Genomic DNA, 26,893 nt, shown 5'->3' with positions numbered 1-26,893 from the left:
CAACATTTAGAATTGGTATATCCATAGAGACAGAAGGTAAATTAGTGGTAGCATAGGGCTAGGGGTGGGAAATTGAAGGGAAAATGGTAGTGACTGCTAATGGGCGTGAGATTTCTTTTTGAGGTGATGAAAATGTTCTAAGGTTGATTGTGATGATGGTTGCACAACTCTGTGAGTATATTAAAAAACCATTGGATTATGCACCCTAAATAGGCGAATTATATGGCATGAGAATTATACCTCAATAAAGCTGTGATAAAAATCTGTCATATTGATTATTTCAAAGTATTATATATGCAGATTTTCACTATAATGGATTGAATTAAAGTCACATAATTTTTCTCTATTATGCGTGTTTTAATATTTATATGTTAGTACATTTCCTTGATTTTTTATTTGGATTTATTCTAAGAACTTGAATTAATGGATCAAAAGTTATGAGAATTTTAAGATTTATTGATATATGTAGCTAAATGTTTACTATGTTGTTAATTATAAAAACTACAGAAAATCAAACATATATATAATGTAGAGGGTGGGGTCGTATGCTATATTTTATTAAATTTTTCTATGCTTATTTCTTATATAATTTGTATATTTAATGAAATTGTACTGTATATACTGTTCTGCTACTTGATTCTTTCACTTAAAACTATATCTTAAGAACATTCCCATGTCAGTCTACATAGGACTACCTTATACATTTTAATGGTTGCATAATATTCTACGCTTTAGAGTTACCAAAGTTTATTTAATCAATTCCCCATTGATTAGCATTAGAAATGTTCCATACTTTTACTATTAACAACATTGATCTATTGAATGTCTATATGCATATTGCATCCATTTATTTACCTGGGAAAGAGATTTAATTTCCAAAGTTGTTATGTCCCACTCTCATATGATATGTGACCTTTCCATTCTTCCCATTGACAGATGTGGACTTTGTCTCTTCCTTTTGAATTTGGGAGGCCCTGCGACTATTTTGATCAGTATAATACAGTGTAAATCACTTTGTGTGACTTTTGAGGTTAGGTCAAAACACCCCACAAAGTTATCTGCCTGGCATTTTTGGAATATTCACTCTTGGAGAAGCAGCTGCCATGTAACAATTCTTCCTACCCTGAAACCACCATGCTGAAAAGGCTATATATATGCTCTTTGATTGACAGCTCCAGCTGTGTTGTAATCCAAAAGCCAGCAATAACTGCCATCCCTGTTAGTGAGCCCTCTTGGATTTCCATCCCAGTCCAACTTTAAGATGATTGCTGTCCTAGATGACATATTTTATTGATTGATTGATTGATTGAGACAGAGTCTCGCTCTGTCACCCAGGCTGGAGTGCAGTGGTGCAATATCAGCTCACTGCAACCTCCACCTCCTGGGTTCAAACGATTCTCCTGCCTCAGCCTCCTGAGTAGCTGGGATTATAGGTGCGTGCCACCACACCAGACTAATTTTAATTTTTATATTTTTAGTAGAGACGGGATTTCACCATGTTGGCCAGGCTGGTCTAAAACTCCTGACCTCAGGTGATCTACTTACCCTGGCCTCCCAAAACACTGGGATTACAGGCGTGAGCTGCGGCGCCTGGCCTCCAGCTGACATCTTGACCTCAACATCATGAGAGTCCCAGAATAAGAACCTAGCAGCTGAACACTTCTTGAATATAAATGGTTAAATTTTGGAGTAATTTGTTATGCAGCAATACTAACCTTAATAACCTGTATAAAAGATGAAATAATACTAGGAGTAAAATAAATCATAAATAGATATCCCACAAAGCCTAAAATATTTACTTTCTGGCCCTTTATGGAAAAAGTTTGTCAGCCCATGTCTTAGACCAAAGGAAACAATTTAACCTCAACCACCACAACAATCGTCATCATTGAGATGTGATGTTGAATGACTACTAATATAGATGCATATCAGGGTACAGGTATCATTCTATTCATTTGTGGGGGGTAACTCAAAATGCATGTAATTATTTTTTATTTTTTATTTTTGAGACAGAGTCTCACTCTGTCACCCAGGCTGGAGTGCGGTGGCACCATCTCGGCTCACTGCACCTCTGCCTCCTGGGTTCAAGCAATTCTTGTGCCTCAGCCTCCTGAGTAGCTGGGATCACAGGCGTGTGCCACCATGCCTGGCTAATTTTTGTATTTTAGTACAGATGGGGTTTCCTATGTTGGACAGGCTGGTCTTGAACACTTGACTTCAAGTGATCCACCTGACTCGACCTCCCAAAGTGCTGGGATTACAGGTATGAGCCACCGCACCCAGCCAAAATACATATAATTTTAAAGTTACAAAAGTATTATCCTGTGCAATTTTGGAACAACCAATACTTGAGTACTGGAAACTCATAATCTAAAAGTTGAAAACCTGGCATAGTGGAAAGAATCTAGAATTCAGACTTGGTATTTACCTTAGAAAAGTAACCTCTTCTAGGCCCAGGGGTTAGCCCATCTGTGAAATGGGCGTTTAATAGTTGAAAGACAAATAATGTGGAGAGTTGGTAAGGATACAGAGTAACTAGAACCCACATATACATTCTGGCTGGAACTACGAATTGAAAAAGCACTTTGGAAAACTGTTAGTATTTACTAAGGTTAAACATTCATGTATGCTCTGACTCAGCAGTTGCACTCCTGGTATATATGCAACAGAAATGAGTTTTTATGTCCACCAAAAGATGTGAACAAGATTGATCATTAAGTACAAAACATAAAGCAATGCAAATGTTCATCAACAGAAGAATAGTGTTATAGTCCTATAATGCATTACAACACAGAAATGAAAATGAACAAATTACAGCTTCAAACAACATGGAATAAAAACACAAATATAGCACTGATACTTCCATTGTAATCCCTCTGTCACCCTCCTGTCTACAAAACCACATACCTATGGAGTTGAAAATGGGTTCAGGTTTGAGGCCACAAGAAGAAATTCAAAGACAGTGAAAAGCAGAAGCAGCCCCTGGAATTCAGCATGATTGCTGATATCCCCAGTTTTTGGAGTTTGTTAAGAGAAAAATGTGCTTGCACATTTTAATTTGAATTAATTACCCAAGTGAATATTGAGGGAGATCAAGCAAATCAACATAGCATTTAGATTTTATTTTAACGTATTTCTTGGCAAGCAGGTTAATGCAGAGAGGCACAGTTTCTATGAGTCTCTGATAGGCTCAAACACTCAGTCTAATGCCATGTCTGATAGAGCAGACGCTGGAGTGAAATTCAGGAGATCGTCCTGGGTTCTGGTGTCAGACCTAACCCAAAACCTACCCGGCCATGGGTAAGGTCCTTCAGTTCTGTGAGAAGATTCCATCTGGGAAAGGATTCTCAGTTACTAGAAGGGACAGAATTCACTATTCACAATTATTTTAACAAGTGCAATGACTATGCATATTATTTATTCTTAAAACAAGATTCCTTATAGTGCATGACAAAATATCTGATCAAGCATCAGGTCCACCCAAAACCATATGGTCCCTGCCTAGTTTCAACCTCCAAAGGCTGATGTTGTTCACACTTACCTCTGTGTGGAAAGATCTTGGAAGCAGAGGTAGTTAAATTATGGATGGGTTTTGGTATTACTTAGTAATAGTAGAAGCCATGAGGGGCAGGGCTGGCCTATCACATCTCTCAGATGGACCACGGGTCAGCATGCAAGGACTGGGCTGATGACCCACTAAAAAGAAGTCTGGGTGCTCTCATGTTCCCCTAATGTCCTCCTCAGGGACTGGGCAAAACCTGCCTGTGACCCTAGATTTGTTTTTAAAATCCCTCAAAATAAGGGGAAAGAGTGGGTACTTTTTCAAACTTTCTCCTCCTCACACCATCCTTATTCTCCTCTTATCCAGTAGTAACAGGCCAGGATCAAAGAGGAGATGGGCAGTAAGGGGCCAGGAATAAGGACCAAACCCATTGTATTGGTGACTGCACTGGGAGCTGGGATTTCATCCTTCTAAGTTGACGTGGTGGGTTTTATTTTCAGGCATATGTGCTTGGAAGTGAAAAAAATAACATTTATTTAGCTTGTGTGTGTGTGTGTGTGTGTGTGTGTGACATTATTTTTCTTAATCAGTTGCCATGTGCTATGGTTCGAATGTTTGTGTCTACTCCAAAATTCATGTTGAAACTTAATATCCAATGTAATGGTATTAAGAGGTGGGGGCCCTAGCAGGTGATTAGGCTATGAGGGCTCTGCCCTCATGAACAGGATAAACGACTTTATAAAAGGGCTGGAGGGAACTGCCTAGGCCCCTTTTGTCCCTACACTTTCCTCCAAATGAGGATGCAGCAACAAGATGCTTTCTTGGAAGCAGAACCTGATCCTTCAACCAGATATCAAACTTGCTGGTGCCTCCTGAATTGTGAGAAATAACTTTCTGTTCTTATAAATTACCCAGTCTCAGGTATTTAGCAGCACAAATGGACTAACATGATGTATGAGGCAGGAATTATGTCCACAACTACTAGCCCTGAATGTATATCCTTAAATCTCCATGACTGGAAGCAAAAGATTAGACAATAAAGCTACCAAACCTAAGCAAAGAGCCACACCAGTTTCCTCTTCAACACCCAAGGCTGAACATCCCAGGAAGGCTCTTATTGGTTCAGCAGGGTCACCTCCCCACACTCTGGGCCAATAGCTCAGGGGCTGCAGGTCCTACATTGGCTGACCCAGCAGAGAGTGGGGTATGAGCTGCACTCATTGAATGCTCACATCATTCGAGTCATGCATAATTGCAGCTCATTAAGATTTATGATTTTTAAAAAGACTTTTGACTGGGAAAGAACAGAATTGAATAAACCTCAATGAAATAGAATACAAATTTCAGAGTCCAGAGAGCTTGGTAAGGGGATTGAATTGTTTCTTGAAATTTTTGATATATATTTCTGTGCTTTTTGTTTGTTTTCATTATGTATTAACATGAATTCAGAAAAAGCTTGTGATATTTTTATTCCAGTAACACTGTTTCCCCAGGAGTCCTGCTTATAGTACGTTATTTACAGCAGTTAAAGCTGTTTCTCTTAGTCTTTTTTTTTTTTTTTTTAAACACAGAATTAGAGCACTCTTGCCCAGTCTCCTTGTTCGTCATGCACCCACCAGGTTAATAATCAGATGTACTCATTGCCCCATCTAGCCTTTCAGCATCAAGCCCTGTTTTTTTTTCTCTACTTACCAGATTCATCTGTCTCAATCACCCCTGCACTCTCAGCCAAATTACAACGCATTTTTAATGTTCTTTCACTAATGTTTCTATTTACTTTCTGAATTTACAAGAGGAAAATGGCAAAAAAGCTATAACTGTCCTCATGGATTTGATATATTAAAAATGCCTTTTTCCATAATACAATGTGTATGAGACCAATATGCTAGAATAATTTTGGTAAAACATTTGTATGGCATACTGACAGACATTGGCATTTTGAAGCAGCATGATATAAATTAAGTGACTTAATGAAATATTTTTTTACAAATATGTCCACAGCTCTTTCTCTGAAAGAGAAAGCCTTTTTTTCAAGCCACACATGGCTCTGAAAAAAGCCTTCGTTTCCCAAAATGTTGTCCCAAATGTGTAAGTCAATCATGTGGTACCTCTTTGGGCAGTTTACTTGCAGATGATTTTGTTGTAGTTTTTCCAGGTCTCCTTTGCAGTAAAATCCTTTTTCAAGTCCTTTTATAAGATTTTTAAAAATACACCAGATCTTGATAAATAGTAGTCTTGATGAGAGGGCTCAATTTTTCTGAATCCTGACTCTAATGGTGGTAATGCTAGTATTTTACCATGAAACAAACATTGTATAACTCATTATATTAGCAAAGGAAGTTAAATCATGTACTGAGATAAACTGAAGATTACCCTTTTTTCCTTTAACATCATAAGGTGAATCATACTTGTATTTTACTGGAACATCTTTGTATTTTTGGATGAATCCTGCTTTGTCCCTTTTTGTTCATCATTAACTATGATGCCAGATGTAATTGCTAATATTTTATGTAGGATTTTATATTCTTGTTTATAAATGTCACTGGTCAGAACTCTTTTTAGCATATTTTCTTTACATCAAAATGATATTTTTTCCCTTCATAATCTGACACCGTTCCATTAGGAGAAAAAAACACCTGTTCCTTAGTGGTTTGACATGAAATACTTTTGGAAGCCTGGCCTTTTGGAATGGTAGCTCACTGGTGACCTCGATTTCTTCCATTCTTCTTAGTCCTTAAATCTCTTTTGTGGGGAGGAGAGTGGGTTTAGTTTCTGTCATTTATATTTTCCACAAATTTATACATTCATTCAATATTTTCAGTTGTATTATCATAGATATTTGAAACAGATATCCTTTCCATTGAATAATATTTCCTACATTATTTCCCTTTTCTCCCTAAGGAGTTTAGTTAGATGTTTAGTTTAGTAACTTTTTTCAGCCAAGAACCCTGATATTTATCCACAAATTATACAGTTTAAAGTATGTTTCTAGGACCTAAGTATTATCAAGAAAACTATTTTTATATTGTTTATTGCTCATGAATATTTTACATTTTAATAAATATTCCTGTTTTGTGTGTGTGTTGTTTGGAGACCATAGTTTTGTCATCTTTCCTTGAGTCACTGAGGTTTTTGAGAAGAATTGGAGGCAGTGGTTTGTTAGCCAGGTCTCTTGTTTTCCACGAGCTCCTCTCCCATGTGGGAGGATTCCTGCTCAAGCCACAGTGGCTTAGCCCAGAGTGACATTAGATTCTGGGTTAGTGGACAAATGGCCCGAACGTGGCCAGCATCATTCCTCTGGCATCATGGACCAGGTTATGGAGATCAGAATCACTCAACAAGTTGAAGCTGAAATTGCTACAATTTAGCTGCTGTAGATGGTATCTTCAAAGTGCTCTTGGTGGAGCCTACAGGAAGATTTCAGTCAGCCTGACCGTTTCATGCCTTCTCATTGGACTGTGCCACATAGAACTATCCAATCACATTTGCCATTGTGTGGTTTATTGGCAGGGTTTCCTCGAGTTACATTTCATCTAATTAGAAATTGTGTGTGTACCCAGTACTTCATTTGAATACAGGGCCTATACATGGGCACCACCCTGTCACCAACCACTATCTTTTTCATTTCAAGGTACTGAAAACAATGTCCGTCATGGCTGAGCATTCTTCTAAATCTGACTTTAACAAAAAGGGCTTTAAGAAAGTCATTTCCAAAACACAGAAGGGGAAGATGTGAAAAGAGATGCTATGGAGACAGTTGAGTAACTGTCTATATTTACATCTATGTTTACAGGGTTCTGAAGCAATTTCATCCTGATATCAGCACTACATTAAATTTCTTGGGCATCATGAATGATTTTCTTATCAAAATCTTTGAGCACATCACCACCAAGGCTGGCTGCCTGGTTGCTACACTGAGTGCTCCACTATCACCTCCAGAGAGATCCAGACCACCCGAGCCTGATGCTGTCTGGGGATATCCACAAGCACACTGTATTCAAAACAAAAGGTAAGAACCATGTTCCAGTAACATTGAATCTACTTTAGTTCTTGAAGTGTGATGTCCTGCTAATTTTAAAACATTTTTTTTACAACAAACTAGATATTATCAATTTTAGTTTAATGTATCTATGGTCCAATTTGTTTAAAAAATAAAATAGTGGGTTATACTTAATAATGTTGCATTATACCACTTTACTAACGAATCAGTTCTTTTAGTTATTTTTGTAGGTCAGCCATTCACGGGACCTGTAAGATGTTATCTATATTTTTCATTCTTATTCCCTCACAAATATATGCTGAAATTTTCCAGAGATACCTTATATATTATATCCAACAGATTAATTGCAGGAACATATATAAGAATTCAACAGACTTCTGTTAGAATAAATATTAAAGAGATTTTCAAATAAAAAGTCCATCTCCTTATGACTTGTTTTAGAAAACATATTTTTCATATAAATTTACAATGTAGGTTTACAGAATGTAATGGATATTTTATTGTAAGTTTAAAATGAATTAATATAAATATATTAAAAATTTCTGTTTTACTATTTAATATAATAAATATTAACAGATATGACTACATGAAATTTTAAAGCTTCATTATTTTTAAACTGAAAATAGCCTCTTTCTCAGGCTTTGCCGCAAGAGAGGAAGGCCATCCTTTTCCACACCCTCACCGTACAAAATTCATTTGCATATTTATAGGCTGGAATTATTTCCATTTCTTTAAGTAACTAAAAGTGTACAGAGCTATAAAATTGCTCCCACAGAATCAGAATTAAACAACCCAGAAGGGTGTACTATAAATAACACACAATTTTCCTTTGAAGAACATTTTTCCTATAGTTTTTCTATTTTTGATAAACATTAATTTCAAAGTATGGTTATTCTTGACCACAAAATGAGGCTGAACTCATTAGATTTGGCTTGTTTATTTACACAGGTACAGCAGAAATCCTAATTTACTATATAGTCCTTCTTCAGTATTCATTGCTAAGAGTTTTCATAATGATGACATTGGATTTTTTTACTGTATTTATATATATATAAAACATAAAATTTACCATATAAATCATTTTTGGTGTACAGTTTAGTGACATGAAATATATTCACATTGTTGTGCAACCATTATCACCATCTGTCTCCAGACTTTTTCATCTTCCCAAACTGAAGCTGTACCCATTAAACAACAACCTCCCATTCCCCCCAAAACCCAGTCCCTGGTAACCACCATTCTACTTTCTGTCTCTATGAATTTGACTACTCTAGGTACCCCATATAAATGGAATCATACAATATTTGTTTTTTGTGTCTGGCTTATATCACTTAGCATAATGTCTTCAAGGTTCATCCATGTTATAGCATGTATCAGAATTTTATTCTTTTCTAAGGTTGAATAAATTCCATTGTATGTCTATGTCACATTTTGTTTATTTATTCATCCCTTGGTGGACACTTTGGTTGTCTCCATCTTTTGGCTATTGTGAATAATGCTGTTATTGACCATTGGCATACAATATCTATTCAAGCTCCTGCTTTCAATTCTTTTGGGTATGTACTCAAAGTGGAATTGATGGATCATATATTAATTGTATGTTTAATTTTTTGAGGAATTGCCATGCTGTTTTCCACAGTGGCTGTACATTTCCATCAACAATGCACAAGGGTTCCAGTTTCTCTGTATCCTTGCCAATACTTGTTATTTTCTGTTTTTTTTTTTTTCTCGTGTAATAGCCATCCTAATGGATGTGAAGTGGTATCTCATTGTGTGGTTTGATTTGCATTTCCTTACTAATTAGTGATGTTGAGCATCTTTTCATGTACTTATTGGCAATCTGTATATCTCCTTTGGAGTAATAGTCATTCAGGTCCTTTGCCGAGTTTTTAATTCGATTTTTTTTTTATTGTTGAGTTGTAGGAGTTATTTATATATTCTAAATATTAGTCCCTTATGAGATACATGATTTGCAAATATTTTCTCCCATTGCATGGATAGCATTTTCACCATGTTGTTAGTGTCCTTTGATGCACATAAGTTTATTTTGATAAAATCCAATTTATCTATTTTTTGTTGCCTGTGCTTTTGTTATCCAAGAAATCATTGCCAAAACTAATGTCATGAAGGTTCCCCCCTATGTTTTCTTCTAAGAGTTTGATAGTTTTAGATTTACATTTAGGGCTTTGATCTATTTTGAGTTTATTTTTGTATATGGTGTAAGGGAAGTACCTAACTTCATTCTTTGGCATGTTGATATTCAGTTTTCCTCACGTATTCATTAAAGAGACTGTCCTTTCCCTCATGGAATGGTCTTGGCACCCTTGTCAAAAATCAATTCTCATATAAGTGAGAGTTTATTTCTAGGCTCTCTATTCTGTCTCATTAGTTTATTTGTCTGTCTTTAATGCCAGTACCATACTATTTTGATTACTGTAGATTTTTGGTAAGTTTTAAAATCTGGTAGTGTGAGACCTCCAACTTTGTTCTTCTTTCTCAAGATTGTTTTAGTTATTCAGTATCCCTTGAGATTCCATATGAATTTTAGGATGCATTTTTCTATTCCTGCAAAAAACATCATTGCATCACTGAGATTTTGATAGGGATTGAATCTATAGATCACTTTGGTTAGTACTGACATCTTAACAATATTAAGTCTTTCAATCCATGAACACAGAATGCACTTCCATTTATTTCTGTCTTTTAAATTTTCTTTCATCAACATTTTGTAGTTCTCAGTGCAGATGTCTTTTGCCTCCTTAGTTAAGTTTATTCCTAATTATTATATTCTTTTTGATGCTATTGCAAATGGAATTGTTTTCTTTATTTTCTTTTTGGGTTGTTCACTGTCAATGTATAAAAATGCAACTGATTTTTATGTGTTGGTTTTGTATCCTACAACATTGCTGAATTTATTAGTTCGAACAGTTCTTTTGTGGAATCCTTAAATTTTTCTACAAACTAGGTAATGTCACCTGTGAACAGAAATAATTTTACTTTCTTTATAATTTGAATGCTTCTTTTTCTTCATGTAATTGCTTTGTCTAGAACTTCCAATATTATTTTGAATGCAGGTGTCTTGTTCCTGATCTTAAAGGAAAGGCTTTCAGGCTTTCACCATTGAATTTGATGTTAGCTGTAGGTTTTTCACATTGGATTTTTAAAAGCCTCTTATTATTTGCTCATCCTGGGGCTATGAAGGAAACTCAAGAAACTTTTCTCACTGGATTTCACCTGCACTATATATAATTTGGGCCAATTCTTTCTTCTTGAGGTTATCAAACTATCTCAGAGGTCCTGGCCTTTGTTTGTCACCTATAAGGCTGGGACCCTGAAAGCCAGGTACTAAGTCGGTTTTCCTCAGTGGGCTCTCTAGTTTAAATCTTAATTCTCTAACTGTAGCTGGTTATACTTGATTAAGTGAGCATCATTCTCAAATATGATATTTCAGACAAGGCCTTATTTGCATAACCAAATTTGCCAATTATTAATATATCCTGATTAAAAGGAGGACAAGTTCTTATTGAACCTGTATAGATCACTATATTACCATGAAAAGTAGAATACCTAATTTGAATTTGTGAATTCTACAGAGGGTGGGAGTATCAGAGAGAAAAAGATAATTTGCAAATATTTTGTTTCAGTTTACAAATGCCAAATCTACTAAATTGTTATGGGTTAAAGACATGTAAGAAAGACAAGGCTGCATTATATATCCAGAACATAGAACAACATCAGCAATATTAAAAAAAAAAACTACGATAATCCCTCATCAGATAATTCAGTCATATATGATTAACTCTTGTTCTGATGGATTTGGGGTTAGCAGTCTCATGAATCCATCTGCTTCTCAATTAAAAAAAATTCTGGAAATCCTCAGTCTGTTGGTATGGTTTTTAAGTTGCTGAAGCAGTGACTTCAGAAGTTAGCCAGGCGCAGTGGCTCATGCCTGTAATCCCAGCAGTTAGGGAGGCTCAGGTGAGAGGATTGCTTGAGGCCAGGAATTAGAGACCAGCCTGCCCAAAATAGACCTCCATCTCTGCAAAAAACAAACAACCAACCAACAACGACAACAACAATGACAAAAACACCTCAGCCCGGCATTGTGGTGCACACCTGCAGTTCCAGCTACTTGGGAGCCTGAGGCAGGAGGATTGCTTGAGCCCAGGAATTAGAGGCTGCAGTGAGCTATAATCACAACACTGCACTCCAGCCTGGGTGACAGAGTGAGACCCCCATCTCAAAAAAAAAAAAAAAAAAAAAAAAAGCAGCAGCAGCCAGTACCTTCCATGTGTCAAAAGACTAAAATACATAGCATAGTTTTGGGGGGAGGGATACAGCTCCTTTCCAGCACCCTAACATCTTTACATGTATTGACATAGGCCATGTAGGCAAAGTTTGAACCCCTTTTTGGTCTTGCTTGAGCATGAGAGCATGGCAAGTCTCTGAGCAGCTGTTAACCACACCATTTCTCACTTGCCTCCGTATCTAGCAGGAGACTATCATGAGAGTTTCTTATTGCCTCTTGGATTCTGATGAAGTGTGAGACATTCTGCCCTACTCCTTTGGATTACAGCTGCAGGCTGTAAAACTTTTTAGCTGCATTTATCATTTTTTTTTGTGGTGGCAACATTCACAACCTACTCTGTTAGTAATCTTGAACTATACAATACATTGGTATTTGCTATAAGTCACCCTACTGTCTAATAGAACACCAAGCTTATTCTTCCTGCTTAACTGTAACTGACTACCCCAATTTGATCATTATACTATTTATACATGCACCGAAACATCACATTGTAGCCCATAAATGTATACAATTATCATGTGCCAATTATAAATAAAAATTAAATTTAAAAAACTGTGGCTGTAGTACAGCACTGACTTCTTAGGAACAGGATGTCCTCTCACGCATGTTGCAGTCATTTGGCCCCTTTTATTTTGCCCAATGCAGGGGACAATTTGCTACTCATTAAAAAAAATGTATGTAAGTAATAAACTCTCTGAATCGGATAAGGGCTAATTGTTTCTTTACTGACCAAATCTATCACCCTGCTTAGTGTTGACATCCATTTCCACAGGGCTCTGAGACAGTCCTCCTTTCTTGAGGAGACAAACTCCAGCCTGTGACTGATTGCAGAGTCTTCTGGCAAGCTTCAGAATAAAACAAAAACTATTTGTGGATGACAGAGGCTTAAAATGGGGCTGTGGTTAATTTTTTGATGGTAATTTTCGGAAGTGAAAGAACTGATATGTCTATAACAAGAATAATGCAATCGACAGAAAATTTGGTTATTTCTGTGACACAAAGGTAATAAAGTTAATCCACAAAGTTTTAAACACAATGTATATAAAGATAGTCATTATACAGATTTTCAATGAAGACAGTGAATATTACGTCTGATTTACAAAAAAACAGATGAATATAATTTTTATAAAGGAAAAATATTTGGATTTAATAATTCAGGAACACACAATGTACATAATATACCATAAGTATATTAAGAATTCAGTAGTAATATATACCAATAGAATATCAAATTGAGATTCAGTAAGTCCAGAGTAGATCCTAAACATCTATAATTTAATAAAGCCTCATAGGAAATATTTCACAGGTATATGTACACAGGTTTAACTAGGTATCATTGTGTAACTTGCAATTTTCACCAAATATTGTTTCTGAAATTTATCTACATTCTAATTGCTGTAGCTTTAGTCCATTCATTTTTACTGGTATATTGTATTCCATTGTATGATTGTAGTATGATTTATCTAGAATAATCTGTTGATGGACATTTCAATTGTTTTCAGATTTGTGCTATTAAAAAGAGTGGTGCACAAATACTAATTTTACCTGTTTTTAAACATACCAGTGGGATTATACAGTATTCCCTTTTTTGTGCTTGGCTTCTTTTGTGTTTTTTTAAATTTAAAATTTTTAATTTCTGCGGGTGCCTAGTAGGTGTATATATTTATGGGGTACATGAGATGTTTTGGTACAGTTATGCAATGTGAAATAATCACATCACAGAACATGAAGTATCCATTCCCTCAAGCATTTATCCCTTGTATTACAAACAATCCAATTATACTTTTAGTTATTTTAAAATGTATAATAAAATTACTATTGACTATAATCTCTCTGTTGTGCTACCAAATACTAGGTCTTATTCATTCTGACTACTTTTTGTGCCCGTTAACCATCCCTCCTTCCCCTTCATCCTTCCACTACCTTCTCCAGCCTCTGGTAACCATCCTTCTACTCTCTATTTCCGTGAGTTCAACTTTCTTTTGCTCAACATGTCTGTGACACTTAAGAAACATATCAACCAAGTGCAATATGGGGACCTTGTTTGGACCATAATTGGAACAAACCAACTGTACAAAAAGCATTTGTGCAACAATTGATATTGATATTTGATATTAATGAGTTACTATCAGATTTTTTCTAGGTGTGACAATGGTATTGTGCTTATGTTAAAAAGAGCTCTCATCTTTTAGAGATTCATACTGAAATACTTATGGATGAAAATATATTATTTGATTCAAAATGGTGGAGGTGGGAAAATGTGGAGTATATGACTATGAATTGATAATTCTTGGAATTAGGTGATGAGAAATGGGTGTTTAATAGACGATTTTCTCTACTTTTGTATATATTTGAAATTTTACCTAATAAAAAGGTTTTTAAAAAAGAGTGGTACAGAGGTCATTTTGTACAAATCTCCTTGTATACATCTGCCATATATGTATATATATATATGTATCTGTGGGTCCATTTGAGGTGTTATCAAATAGGTACAGTCTGCTAGATATGACCAAAATGTTCTGCAAAGTCTATATGTATGCCAGGTCACAATCTAACCAATTCTGTATGGAAGGTCTCATTGGTCTACCTTGTTCATCTAAAGGGGAGGTTGAGTGCCTGGTTCCAAACACAGGCCTTTTAGTCAAGCACATGGGGATTGAGATAGCAGCTCTTTCTCTTAGAAGCTGTGTTACCCTGGAACCTGTACTTAACCTCTCTGAAACTCAGTCTCATAATCTGTAAAAGGAAATCCTGATACCAAATAGAATATCTAGAACATATAGAAAGACAGCATTTGTCTGTTTCCTTCCCATTCTATCTTTTTTAAAGAGAGATTTTATTTTTAACCTCAAGATCATCTCTATGTCTTAGCATTTTGGGAATTAAAAGGAGAAGAAAAAATAAACACGCTCATGTACTTATGTAACAGATTCAAGGCCATTTCTGTGAGACAGAATGTTATAGAATGAGTTGTCTGATAAAAACAGGTAGGAAAAAAGTGCACACTTTCCTATTGAATGGTGGTACCTTCCCTGTGGTCTTTGTGGCTTTGTGGGTCCAATAGTTTCAATTCAGGTGTTCCCATGATTTAAGAGTCTGGGATCTTCTTGGAGCTCCAGAAACACTAGGCATTTGGTGACTGTGGATCTGCAGGGAGGGACACTGGAACAAGAATCAGGAGCTCTGCCTGAATTTCAGTGCCCGAGCCTTCACTGTTGACAGGACGTCAGGTGAGTCATTTCCTCTCTCCTCTCCTCAGCTACCAAAGAGGATAACACCAGGGAGCCAAGTCAATGGGAGTCTGGTACCTAGATTGAGGATTTGCTATGTTCCAAGCACTGTACCGTTTGCATTATTTGCATTTCTCTCTTTTAGTCAAGTACTTTTACTCAAGTGGCCTTCATGAAGCAAACTCCAGCATCCCAGAGAACAACATTGGGAATCTAATTTAGATGCGAGGGGGCATAGAAATCCCTTGTGAGAAATTACCTTTAAATGGCAGCCTGAAGTGTGAATAGGAGAAAGGTAGGGTGGGAGAGACTCCCAGGCAGTGGGAGCAGCATGTGCAAAGGCCCTGAGGTGGGAAGTAGCTTGGCCCATTTGGGCTGGGGGGAGGCCTGTGTAGCAGAGTGAGTGTGAGAGGGGAGTGGCCTTAGATGAGGGTAGTAAGGAACACTGGGCAGAGTGAACAGGTCTCTGCAGGCTATATAATACAGAGTCTGCATTTTACCTGCTGAGTTCTGGCAAGGCATGGAGAGTTGTAAACACATGTGATCCCATTTGCTTTTGGCAGCCTGGAAGGTGTTGGACGCTGAGGGTAAAAATACTGCCCTCAGAGTTGAATGAAGCAGAGCAGCCATGAGGAGTAACCCTGTGGATGGAGCCTCTGCTGCCGAAGTGACAGAAGTCTGTCCTGTTTACTGTGGAAACCTAACATTGGGCTGGTGACAGTGGTAATGAGGACATGTGACAGGACATGGGGCTGGCCGGTGGGACTCTCCTCATTCCTCTACTCCAGTGAGTGTGTTGCCCGAGGTGAAGAAGGTTGGAGGACAGTTGATCCCTCACAGAATTTAGGTCTGGCTCTAACCATATTAAGAGAGGACAAAGGTCACTGAGATACATGGTCCCACTTCCTTCATATAGGTCTTTAAAAATGTTTATATATATATAAATATATATTGTTATATATTATATATAAACATATATAATATATAATATATTAAATATTTTATATAAATATATAATTATATATAAATATATAAATATTTTATATAATATATAAAAATATATATTATACATATATAACTATATATTATATATTATATTTATATAATATATAATATATTGTATATATTATATAAAAATATATATTATATATTATATATATTTATATATAATATAATATATATAATATATATGTATATATTTTGAGACAGGGTCTCACTCTGTCCCCCAGGCTGGAGTGCAGTGACGATCATAGCTCCAGCTCCTAGACTTGAGCAATCCTCCCACCTCAGCCTCCTGTGTAGCTGGGACCACAAGTGCATGCCACCATGCCCAGCTAATTTCCTTTTTATTTTTTGTAGAGACAAGGTCTTACTATGTTGCCCTGGCTGGTCTTGAACTCCTGGGCTAAAGTGATTCTCCTGCCCCAGCCTCCCCAAGTGCTGAGATTACAGGCTTGAAGCCACCACACCTGGCACCTCGTATAGAATTTTAAAAAGCTGAAACACCTAGAAATTCTTCTGTTTGTGACAAAAGACCCATATTCTTCCATTATATTTTCCCTATTATAATCATATCCAGCCACAATTCTTGATCATTCTGATATTGTTTAAAAGATATTATTATTCACCAGAGCATAACCATTTCACTTAATGAATTATAATTCAGAAGGAGCATAGATCACATTTATTTAAACTTTTAGCTGTATCCTACTGAACATAATTTATTTTTGTGTTTTTACATCATAAATCATATGGAACTACTTATCATTCCTAAATTAATTTTAATGGAACAAAGAGACAAGGGTGTTTTAAGTGTATATTGAAAATCACTTTTATTCTCCTCTGTACCCTTACTGCTTATCAGAATATCTTCTATAGATACTGGTTTGTAATAGATTATAAATAATTTACATGTGGCTTAAAATGTCCCCACAGCTAGACAAAGTGAAATTCTGTTTCCTGACCAACATTCCCCCATCTTACTCCCTAAAGGTAACCACTGCTACACTGATTTATTTATTTTTAAGATACCAAATTGCAATCACAGAATAACACTGATGTGCTAGTTGTGTTCTTCACATAACAAGGTGCACACTTTAAAAAATCATTTTCATTAAGCTATTATTTAGGTAAAGTAAAATTCACTCTCTTTAATGTACAGTTCTTCAAGTCTTGAAAAGTGCATACAGTTGTGCAAGTATTACCAAAATCAAGCTATACAACAGTTGCATCACTCCAAAAAGGGGCATCCTGTGCCCCTTTGCAATCAGCCTGTTCTCCACACCCCAACCCTGGCAATGAACTATTTGTTTTCTCACCCTCCAATTTTGATAGCTGTAGGTTTTCATTTTGCATTTTCATTTTAATTCTACTCTACGTATTTTTTATTTCCCTTGAGGCTTCCTCATTGACTCATGAATTAACTAGACATGTGTTTAATTTCCAAGTTCTTGGAGACTTTTCTGTTGTCTTTTGTTGTTGATTTCTAGTTTCATTCACTATTGTGAGATAACACATTCTATTCAGTTTCAATTTGTTAAAGTTGGTTTTATGATCTAGGATGTAGTCTGTCTTGCTGAGTGTTTCGTGTGCACTTGGAAAGAGTGTGCGTTCTGCTGTTTTGGGGTGGAGTGTCCAGTAAATATTAATTAGATGCAGTTGGTTGATGGTGTTGTTCAGTTCATCTATAACTTTACTGATTTTTGGTTTACTAATTCTATCTATTACTGAGAGAAGAGTGTTGAAGACCCCCCATTATAATTTATCTATTTCTCTTTCAGTTCTGTCAGCTTTTGCTTCATGTATTTTGAGGCTCGGATGATATATATCTATCTATCTATATATATGCACTTAGAATTGTTATATCTTCTTGCTTAATTGGCCTTTTTTATTCCTAGTAATTTTGTTTATTTTCAAGTCTACTTTGTTTGATAATATAGATGCACCAGCTTCTTTTTGATCAACGTTTGCATGGTATTTCTTCAATCATTCTATTACTTTTAAACTATCTATATCATTTATATTTGAAGTGAGTTTCTTGTAGACAGTGTGTAGTTGGGCTGTTTTTATTTTTGTTGTTTTTAAAAAATCCATTCTGATAACCTCATCTAATATGTGTTTTACCATTAACATTTAATGTAATTATTGATATGTTTCCATTTAGGTCTACTACTTTATACCCCGTCTGATTTTCATTACCTTGTTTCCTCTTTCTTGCATTCCTTTGATTTGAACACTTTTTAGTACCCCATTTTAATTTTTCTATTGTGATTTTGAATATATCTCTTTGCATAACATTTTTGTGGTTACTCTATAAATTACAATCTACCTACTTAACTTTTTACAGCCTATTTAGAATTATCGTTTTACCACTTCAATTAATATGTAGAAACCTCACCTTAAAAAGTCCCCTTACCCTCCCTGCTTTATGCTATAGTTTCCTTATATATTATATCTATGTTGAAACATACATAAATATCTATTATGTATAAATTATTTAGAACCCCATCAGTCAATATTATATTTTGCTGTGGTTTTCCAACATTTCTCATGCTTTTGGAAACCTATTCAGCTATATCTTAATATTTACTTCCTCCTTAGAATTCCTTAGAGTCCCAAATTGGGGCAGAAATTAGCAAGAATGAGAAATTTGCCATTCAGTGTTTAAAAATAATCAATAATATTATAATTTAAAAGCAATATAAGTCATTAATAGAAATTTAAGCAGTATCCTGGGCAGCATCAAATGCCAGTGCCCAGAAAGATTAGAGTATTTCAGAGCCCTGGCAATTTCAGGACACAATGGGAAAAGCTTTAGAATAATTCAAGGTTCCACTACTGAGCAAGCACTTAAAGCAGTTTCCCTGAAGTACTTAACCTGCCCTAGCTTTCTATACCCTGATCTGAATTATAGAATTAAACAGGCAACTTGAATAAGTGTTAAGATTAAAGAATATATATAAATTTTATAATTATAAAATTTAGAGTACCACTTATTTACATTACTTTTGTAAACATTAATTTTCCACTATCAAGATCATTTTTCTCAGAGGAAATACCAGTTTTTCTGACTGAGCACTTTCTGTCTACCGCCTTAAAAACCAGTCAATTCAAATAATCACCATATCCAGGTCTCTTAGCTCCAGGGGCAGGATTTCATTTATATTGTCATCATCATCATCATCACCACCACCACCACCAACCCCCAAAAGAGGTTGCTGAGTGTGTATCCATGAGGAAGTATAAAATAATCAGTCCCTAAGTTCCTGTAGCCCATCATCTACATAAGAGGTTGTTATGTATGTGAAGTGTTTGTCAATGTTCTTTCATTCTTACTTCCCCCTAACTCCAGGAGACTTTTCAAACATTTTTTTCCTAATCATCCCCTCTCAACTGCAGAAGGTTTTTAATACCACAGATGTAGTGTATATATGTTTATGTACTGTGGTCCTTTGGAGGGTCAAAGATTATTGTAATATCTATGAAAACCCTACCCCCAAAATCTAATTTTTGGCCCCTTGGGCATAATGCCACATATATTGAGAACACATGGTATATTGTGATTAGGACAAAATTTGGAACCCTATTCCTCCTCCATCCATCTATTGGTCCATTCTAGAAAATATATCATGACCAGATGCTCAGCCTCAATAGACCATCCACAGAGATACCTCAAGTGTTGATATGGAGCAGTGCTCAGGTCCCTACTCCTGGAGGAGACTGTAGACCTCTAACCTCATCCCTGTCTGGAAGAAATTTCCCTTCCTTGCCCTCACTGTGTCTTCAGAGGTCCTCTCTTCCCTACCAGGTAAAAACAGCCCAATCATTTCTATAAATTTCAGTTTTCATAAAGGATGGAAGAAACACTGATTTCAAATAGCTTCTGCTTCCATCTCTGCCATAAACTTCTCTTGAGGCAAGGGGAAGGGGCACTCCCTGATGCAAGGAGGATAAACACAGGGAGAATAGAGATTAACCACCTCAGCAATACGTGTCCTGATATATTTGCTAAAGCTATGCAATTAGCCAATAAAGGGGTTCAGGCTGCCAGGTTCTATCTCTGGCTCTGGCAGAGGCCTGATGAGAAACCTCTTTGCCATCTAGCTCTGTGGTTAGGAGCATATGCTTTGGAGTCACAGACATCCATGAAGACAGGATACTGACACCTCACTAGCAGGGCTGTCATGAGATTAAATCCAGACACTAACATGAAGAACCTAAAGCTGGATCCTCTAAACACTCTGCTCCATAAGTATCTGTCTTTCCTCCCTGGAACAGGAAACTCATGTGGCTCCTGAACTGCCCCCTCAGCCAGGACTCCTTAACTAGATTGCAGGTCAGAATCCCAGTGGTATCCTTTTCTAAACCCTCAGTTGCATGTTACTTGTTGGTGGAAACAGGACTTCTGTATCAAAAGGCATTCAAGTTTTTAATCCATAATAATATGGGCCTCAGAAAATTGATATGCCCATTTGATACCGACACTGTATGTGATTGTTTCCCCTTCATACCATCAGCACCAGGTATTTTCTTTATTGCCAATGTAATCTGCTCATTTTTCCCAGATCTGCCCCATTGCATGAGTCATCCCAGAGGGTCGTTAAGCTTATAGATTAACATTCTCCTCCCCTAGGGCTGCCAGATTTAACAAATAAGCATACATCCAGGACACCCAATTGTATTTGAATTTCAGATAAACAAAACAATATTGCATCAGACTAAAAATTATTTGTTGTTCATCTGGAATTCAAATTTAACTGGCTTAGAATAAATTCAATCTGGCAACCATACACATGGAGGACTCCGTGAAGTAGAACCAAAGGGCTCCAGTCAACAGCCCCCACTGAGCTCCCAGCACACACCTGTGCAAGTTGTCATTCATGTGAGTAAGCACTCTCAGATATCCCAGCCAAGTGTAGCCTCCATGACCACAGCCCAGGTGACAGACACCACATGGAGCAAAAAACAACCAGCAGAGCTCAGTCAACACACAGAATCCTGAGAGATAATAAGTAGCTATTGTTTTGGGGTGTTTGGTTAAGCAGAAATGGATATTCAAAACATGCCATTTGAGTGTACTCTTTCTATCATTGGATAATACAGGTATTCCCTTATTCTAGAAGCCTTGGTAGGACTTTGTTATAATTTTAGATATAGTCTGTCTGTGGGTTAATGTGTGAGTATAAACTTCTGAACATTCCACCAATTCCTTCTTGAAAGGATTTCCAAGATAAATTTTTCTGATGTATGATTTTCATTCTACTCTTGGAATTTAGAAATCAATTCCAATCCTTTTCCATAAGGTGAGCCTCCACTGTAATCATGCTTGTTAAGGGAGTAAGAAAATGTTGTCATAAATGGCTCTGCAGGCCATATGGAAAACCATATCTTCAGAAGTTTGCTTGGTGAGTATACAATCAGAACAGAGAGGTGTTTATTCACTTTGAGAAATGTTCCTCAAAGAAAGTGTCCTGGAATATTTTCTCCTCCTATAGAGATAGCCTTTAGCAAGGAAGTCACTTTCCTTGGGCACACAAAGGCAGGACTGCTTCAGCAGATAGCAGATGGAATATGCATTTTAGTTCTTGACGTTTGTGGCTGTCTCAGCGTAGCCCTGCTGGGTGGATAAGTCTGTCCAATTCTGTAGCTCATTAATAGGAAGCCCACATGCCAGCACATCTAAGACACATTCTCCAATCTCACCTTTACAGGGAATAAAGTTGATGTACTATTCTACTTATGCTTTTGCCATAACTCTTAGTTGGTTTAGAGCTCAAACTTGTAGTGGGAGTTATTTTGGAGGCCGCTTAAAGACCCAAGCATTTTGGAGCAAGATCATAGAAACAGGAAGCCAGTGAGACCCAGACAATGGAAGGAGAGCTTTGAGCCTATTGGAAGACCCACTCCTGAGGGCAGAGCAGAACACATTTTCAAAAAGTTAATATATAATATTGTACATGTTTATGGGGTACATGTGATATTTTCTTACATGCATAGAATATGTAATGATCAAGTCAGGGTATTTAGGGTATCCATCACCTCGAGTATTTATCATTTCTATATGTTGGGAACATTTCAAGTCCTTTCTTCTAACTATTTTGAAATATGTAATACATTGTTGTTAACTATAGTCACCCTTCTCTGCTATAGAACATTAGAACTTATTTCTTTCATACCAAGAGTTTTAAAGGGAAAGGGCCTTGGCTGTGCAACTCATGGTTCTCCTTCTCAACTTGCTAATCAGTAACTGCTTCCTGTGATAGAGAAGGAGTGAGTGTGCAGAGAGGATGGAATTGCTTTTGTCATGGATGCCCCACCACATGGATGAAAATATCAGAAATGGAGGGTAAGAATCTCCCAGGATAACTCAATACCAATGGTCCCTGACTTATGATGGTTCAACTTACGATTTTTCTACTTTATAATAGGTTTAGTGATGTATTAAATGCATTTTTGAATTATGATATTTTCAGCCTAAAGATAGGATTGTCAGGATATAGCCCCATCCTAAGCTGAAGAGCATCTGTATATGATTCAATTTAGTAAGTTTCTGCTTACTAAGTAAGTATAATATTCTTGTCCCGATTCCTTGAAATAACTCTGAGATTTCTTAAATGACATATTTTGGTGTCTCTAGGTCATTCAGTCACATGATTATAGGCAGTCTCTTAGTTTTCTGCCACAGATGTCTGCTTAGCATGATCTGTGAGTTGTACATGTTCCCCCTCAGAGGGCTATCTCATCACCAAGAGCCTTAGGATAGCTCCCTGGGTCTCTGTGTACTGATGATACTCCTCTACTGTCACTTATAAGCAAGTAAAATTCCTGACAACAGAGACATGCTTTGTTTCCACAACCTGCAAAATTCCTCCAATTGCCTGGGTCCCAGCCTAGTTCCTCTAATTATTACTATTAAGTTTTCTCAGGTGGTGGCCTGAAGAGTGAAGGTGTTTCGCTTCCAGGGAAAGGCGAAGGCTTGAAGGGGAGGGTTGTGCAGAAGCATTTTCGGTGTGGAGGACAAGCCTGCGCATCGCGGTTACCATAGTAACCTGACGTCATTTTGGCGACTGTGACAACCATGACGACTTTTTAATGGAGACCGACTTGGCCTGGTGAGGAGAGCAGGGTTTCGTCTTCAGGTGTTTAGACTCAACTGTGGCTGCGGGTACTCTGCGATGTAGAGAGAGGAAGAGATCCCATATCCAAGTTGCCTTGTTCCCGCTTTGGGACAAGTTGCCCTCGCTGTCTGATGAGGCAGGGAGAAGTAGGACTCTCTTGGCCCCAATGAATGTGGTGTCCTGCTCCAGGGGTGTCCCGGAGCTACTTTCCAAGTAAAGGCAAGGTGCCAAAAAATGAGACAGGTAAACACTCTCTCTGAGCCTAGCGTTTTCCTCTGTGAAATGGGGATAAAAATGCTCACCCACAGGATTGCTGGAACCTTCAGTGATACAGGTGCAAGCCGGTAGGTAGCCCTGTGGTTATTGCAGGATGGTGAATGTCTGTATGAATTCAGGCCTCTTATTCCTTTTCAAATTTGTTGTTGGGAGACAGATGGGAAAAGGAGAAGAAAAAGGCCCTGGTGAGAAACCCATTGTGTCTCTGGTTGTTATGATCACTACCCAATTGTATCATTGTCACTGGTCACTGACTCAGTGCCTAGCTTAATGCCTGGCACATAGTTACTCCAAGAAAGCACAGTGATTGCTGGATTCTCTCTGTCCCTGTGCAGCTATTCATCAGGTGATTGAGCTCATATCAGGTGTCTGAAGAAGGCAGGTTTTGAGGATCAGGGTCGTGATGGCTGCTGAAGCTTCTACTCCAGATTTGAAGGGCAGCAGCACTAAGGAGACCCCCAACACTTCCATCCCTGGTGGGATATGACACCTGGCTCAAGTGAGCTCATAGATCTGGACAGAAGCATGTTGTGGAATAGCTCTGTGAGGTTTATAAAATAGCCTACAAGCAGAGAAATTCCTTTGATCTCATCATTGGAGAAGAGGTTTAGCAGGTGGAATTTGCTTCCATCAGCAGCTATGTGCTTTGTGGTAGCTTTTGAGGCCCATGTTAAAGATGCCTTTCATTGTCACAAAGCAATGAATAGTTCATTTGGGGAAGCAACTGGATGTTTAACATGCATTTGCAATACATTTACATATATTTTTCTGCCTATATAAATAATCATCAGTGATTCCTATGTATCTCTCAAATGGATATGGAAATATGCAGTCGTTAGGTCTTTCTAGCATTTTGAGATTCTAATATAAATTATATAAATTATCTCCTGGTGACCATGGTATTTTTCCATCCTATAATGATTTTTTAAGCCAGAAATTTTGCAAGTGTTAGTTAAAATGTCAGTTACTATACCTTAATAGTTTCAGAAATAAGAATTACCCTAGAATTCGCTCTATTATAATGATACTAAGCCATGTTCCCTAAAGTAAACAGTTACTCTTAAGTATCATCATCATTATTTTCTTAGAATGTAATATTTTTATTTTTGTACTTCAAAAAGAAATGAACATCCACTTTTCCAAAAATATTTAAACACTGCAAGTGATTATTATGGTTATATGTAGTGCAGAACAATTTGATCAGACATAGTAATGATCTGGTAATATAACAAGAGTGTAGTAGTTGGAATCTTTTGGATGATTTAATTGCATCAAAAACTTATACAAATGTATTTCAAATACTTTCTTTGAGCCATGTTGACATACAATATACTGTACATGTTTAAAATATATAGTTTGATAAGTTTTAACATATGTATGCTCTGGTGAATCCAATATTATAGTCAAGATAATGAACATATTCATCACCTCAAAAAGCTTCCTTATGCTCCTTTGTAATCCTCTCCATCTGTCTCTAGCTTCCCTCTCCATGCCAACCTGTCCCATTCCTGGACAATAACTGGTCTCCTCTTACCATAGATTAGTTTTTGTTTCTTGCCCTTTTAAGTAAATGGAATCATAGGATGCTTATTCTCTTTTGTCTGACCTAATTCATTTGTTAACCCCCAAAAAAGTGACTGAGGCAAGTGTCTCAATCACTAGAGGTTTATTGAGCCAAAGTTTGACGACATGCCTGGGAAAACTGCAAGTCACAGGAGCATCTCTGACTTGTGCTTTGCAAAGAGGGCTTTGGGAACTCAGTATTTAAGGGCAGAGAGCAAGCAAGAGGGAAAAAGGGAGAGAGGGTATGCAGTGAGGCAAATGGTTACATTCTTGTGAGGCTCTAATTAGCGCTCAGTAAATCTGAGTTTTACATAAGATAAGATTTGAAATGAGAGAGGAAAGAGTCAATTATGTATTTGTTTCAGGGTAGGTGGAAGAGTGATTGATCTTGTCTTGTCTTTGCTCTGGAAAGATAAGCTTGTAACTGACACTGTCAGTGTAAGATTTAACAGAACTCAGTTTTAGGAGTTAAACTTAGGTTGCAGACTTAAGGTTACAATTGGCATGTGTTGGTTTTATAGGGGGATATATATCCTGAAAGATTTAGGGGCCAGCAAGGAATTTCCTCGTGAGCAATATTTGAGGAAGGTCATCTGGGAAGGTATAATGCCTTTTACTGTTGTGGGAATCTGGATTATGTATTATGCTATGACAAAGGGTTGTGAAATTACAGTTATCTGGGGACAAAGGCTGGTAATGTTGCACAATTCATTTCCCAGGCTTAACTTTTCCCTTGGCGTGATGAATTTGGGGATCCTGAGATTTCATGTTATTTTACGTATTTGACCTAATTATTTTTAGATTTATCCATATTGTTGTATATATGAATAGCTCCAAATTTGTTCATTAATGCTTTGGATGTTGCTCTTTGTGTCATATCTAAGAAATCTTCTCTTAAGCCAAGACTGCAACAGTTTTCTCTTGTGTTTTCTTCTTGAAAATTTATAGTTCTAGCTTTTAAATTTAAATCTTTTAAGATCCACTTTGAGTTTTTTTATGATGTGATATATAGATAAAAGTTTATTTTTGTTATCTACCTGTTCCAGCACAAGTTGTTGAAAGGATGATCTTTCTGCACTGAATTGTCTTTGCATTGTTGTCAAAAATCAGTTGTCCTTATATTTGTGGGTCTATTTCTGGACTCTATACTTTGTTCGTTTGATATACATTTCTTCCTTGAAGGCAATAATGCACTGTTTTGGTTAATGTAAGTTTATAATGAAGCTTAAATTAGGTAGTGTTTTTCCTCCAACTTTGTTCTTTTACAATGTTGTTTTTCATAGTTTAGGGTCATTTGCATTTCCACATGATTTCTGGAATAAGTTTATTGATTTCTTCTTAAAAATATATGCTAACATTTCTATTGGAGTTGCATAGAATCTATACATCAGTTTGAGGAGAGTAGATATCTTAACAATACTGAGTGTTCTGACTCATGATGATGGTATTTCTCTCCATTTATTTAGGTCTTCTTTAACTTCTCTCAGTAATGTTTTGTGGTGTTCAATGTACAGGCCTTGCACACATGTGGACAGATTATCCTCATGTATTTTACACTTTTTGATGCTATTATAAATGGCAGTATTTCTTTTTTTAGGCTAGAGTGCAGTGGTATGATCACAGCTCACTATAGCTTTGGGCTTCTGGGCTCAACTGATCCACCCATCTCAGCTTACCGAGCAGGTGGGACCACAAGTGCATGCCACCATGCTTGGCTAATTAAAATTTTTTTTTTTAATTTTTTAATAGAGGTAGGGTCTTGCTTTGTTGTCCAGATGGGTCCCAAACTCCTGGTCCCAAGCAATCCTCCCACCTTGGCCTCCCAAAGTGCTGGGATTATAGGCATGAGCCACCATGCCTGGCCTAATGGCAGTGTTTTCAATTGCAATTTCAATG

At 36.9% G+C, this 26,893-nt stretch overlaps 1 protein-coding gene across 26 annotated transcripts in view; it reads left to right on the top strand.

The window, feature by feature from the left end:
* Positions 1-26,893, top strand: part of LOC129053009 (uncharacterized) — a 160,525-nt gene that overhangs the window by 93,632 nt on the left and 40,000 nt on the right. For 20 of the 26 annotated variants that reach the window (XR_010138999.1, XR_010138994.1, XR_010138995.1 and 17 more), the window contains one exon: positions 7,296-7,511. Coding sequence is in view for 2 of the 26 variants with exons in the window: in XM_063721232.1 (XP_063577302.1) it covers positions 7,296-7,319 (24 nt within the window). In the remaining 24 variants the exon portion in view is untranslated. Of the gene's footprint in view, positions 1-7,295; positions 7,512-12,583; positions 15,953-17,997; positions 23,503-26,893 lie in introns of those variants that run through there. The other 6 variants (XM_063721232.1, XM_063721231.1, XR_010139009.1 and 3 more) reach the window with 4 other exon arrangements.

Source organism: Pongo abelii, chromosome X, assembly GCF_028885655.2.
Source record: "Pongo abelii isolate AG06213 chromosome X, NHGRI_mPonAbe1-v2.0_pri, whole genome shotgun sequence".
Lineage (NCBI taxonomy): Eukaryota > Metazoa > Chordata > Mammalia > Primates > Hominidae > Pongo > Pongo abelii.
The sequence above is the reverse complement of the archived record's forward strand: the minus strand, read 5'-3'. Positions and strand labels throughout refer to the sequence as shown.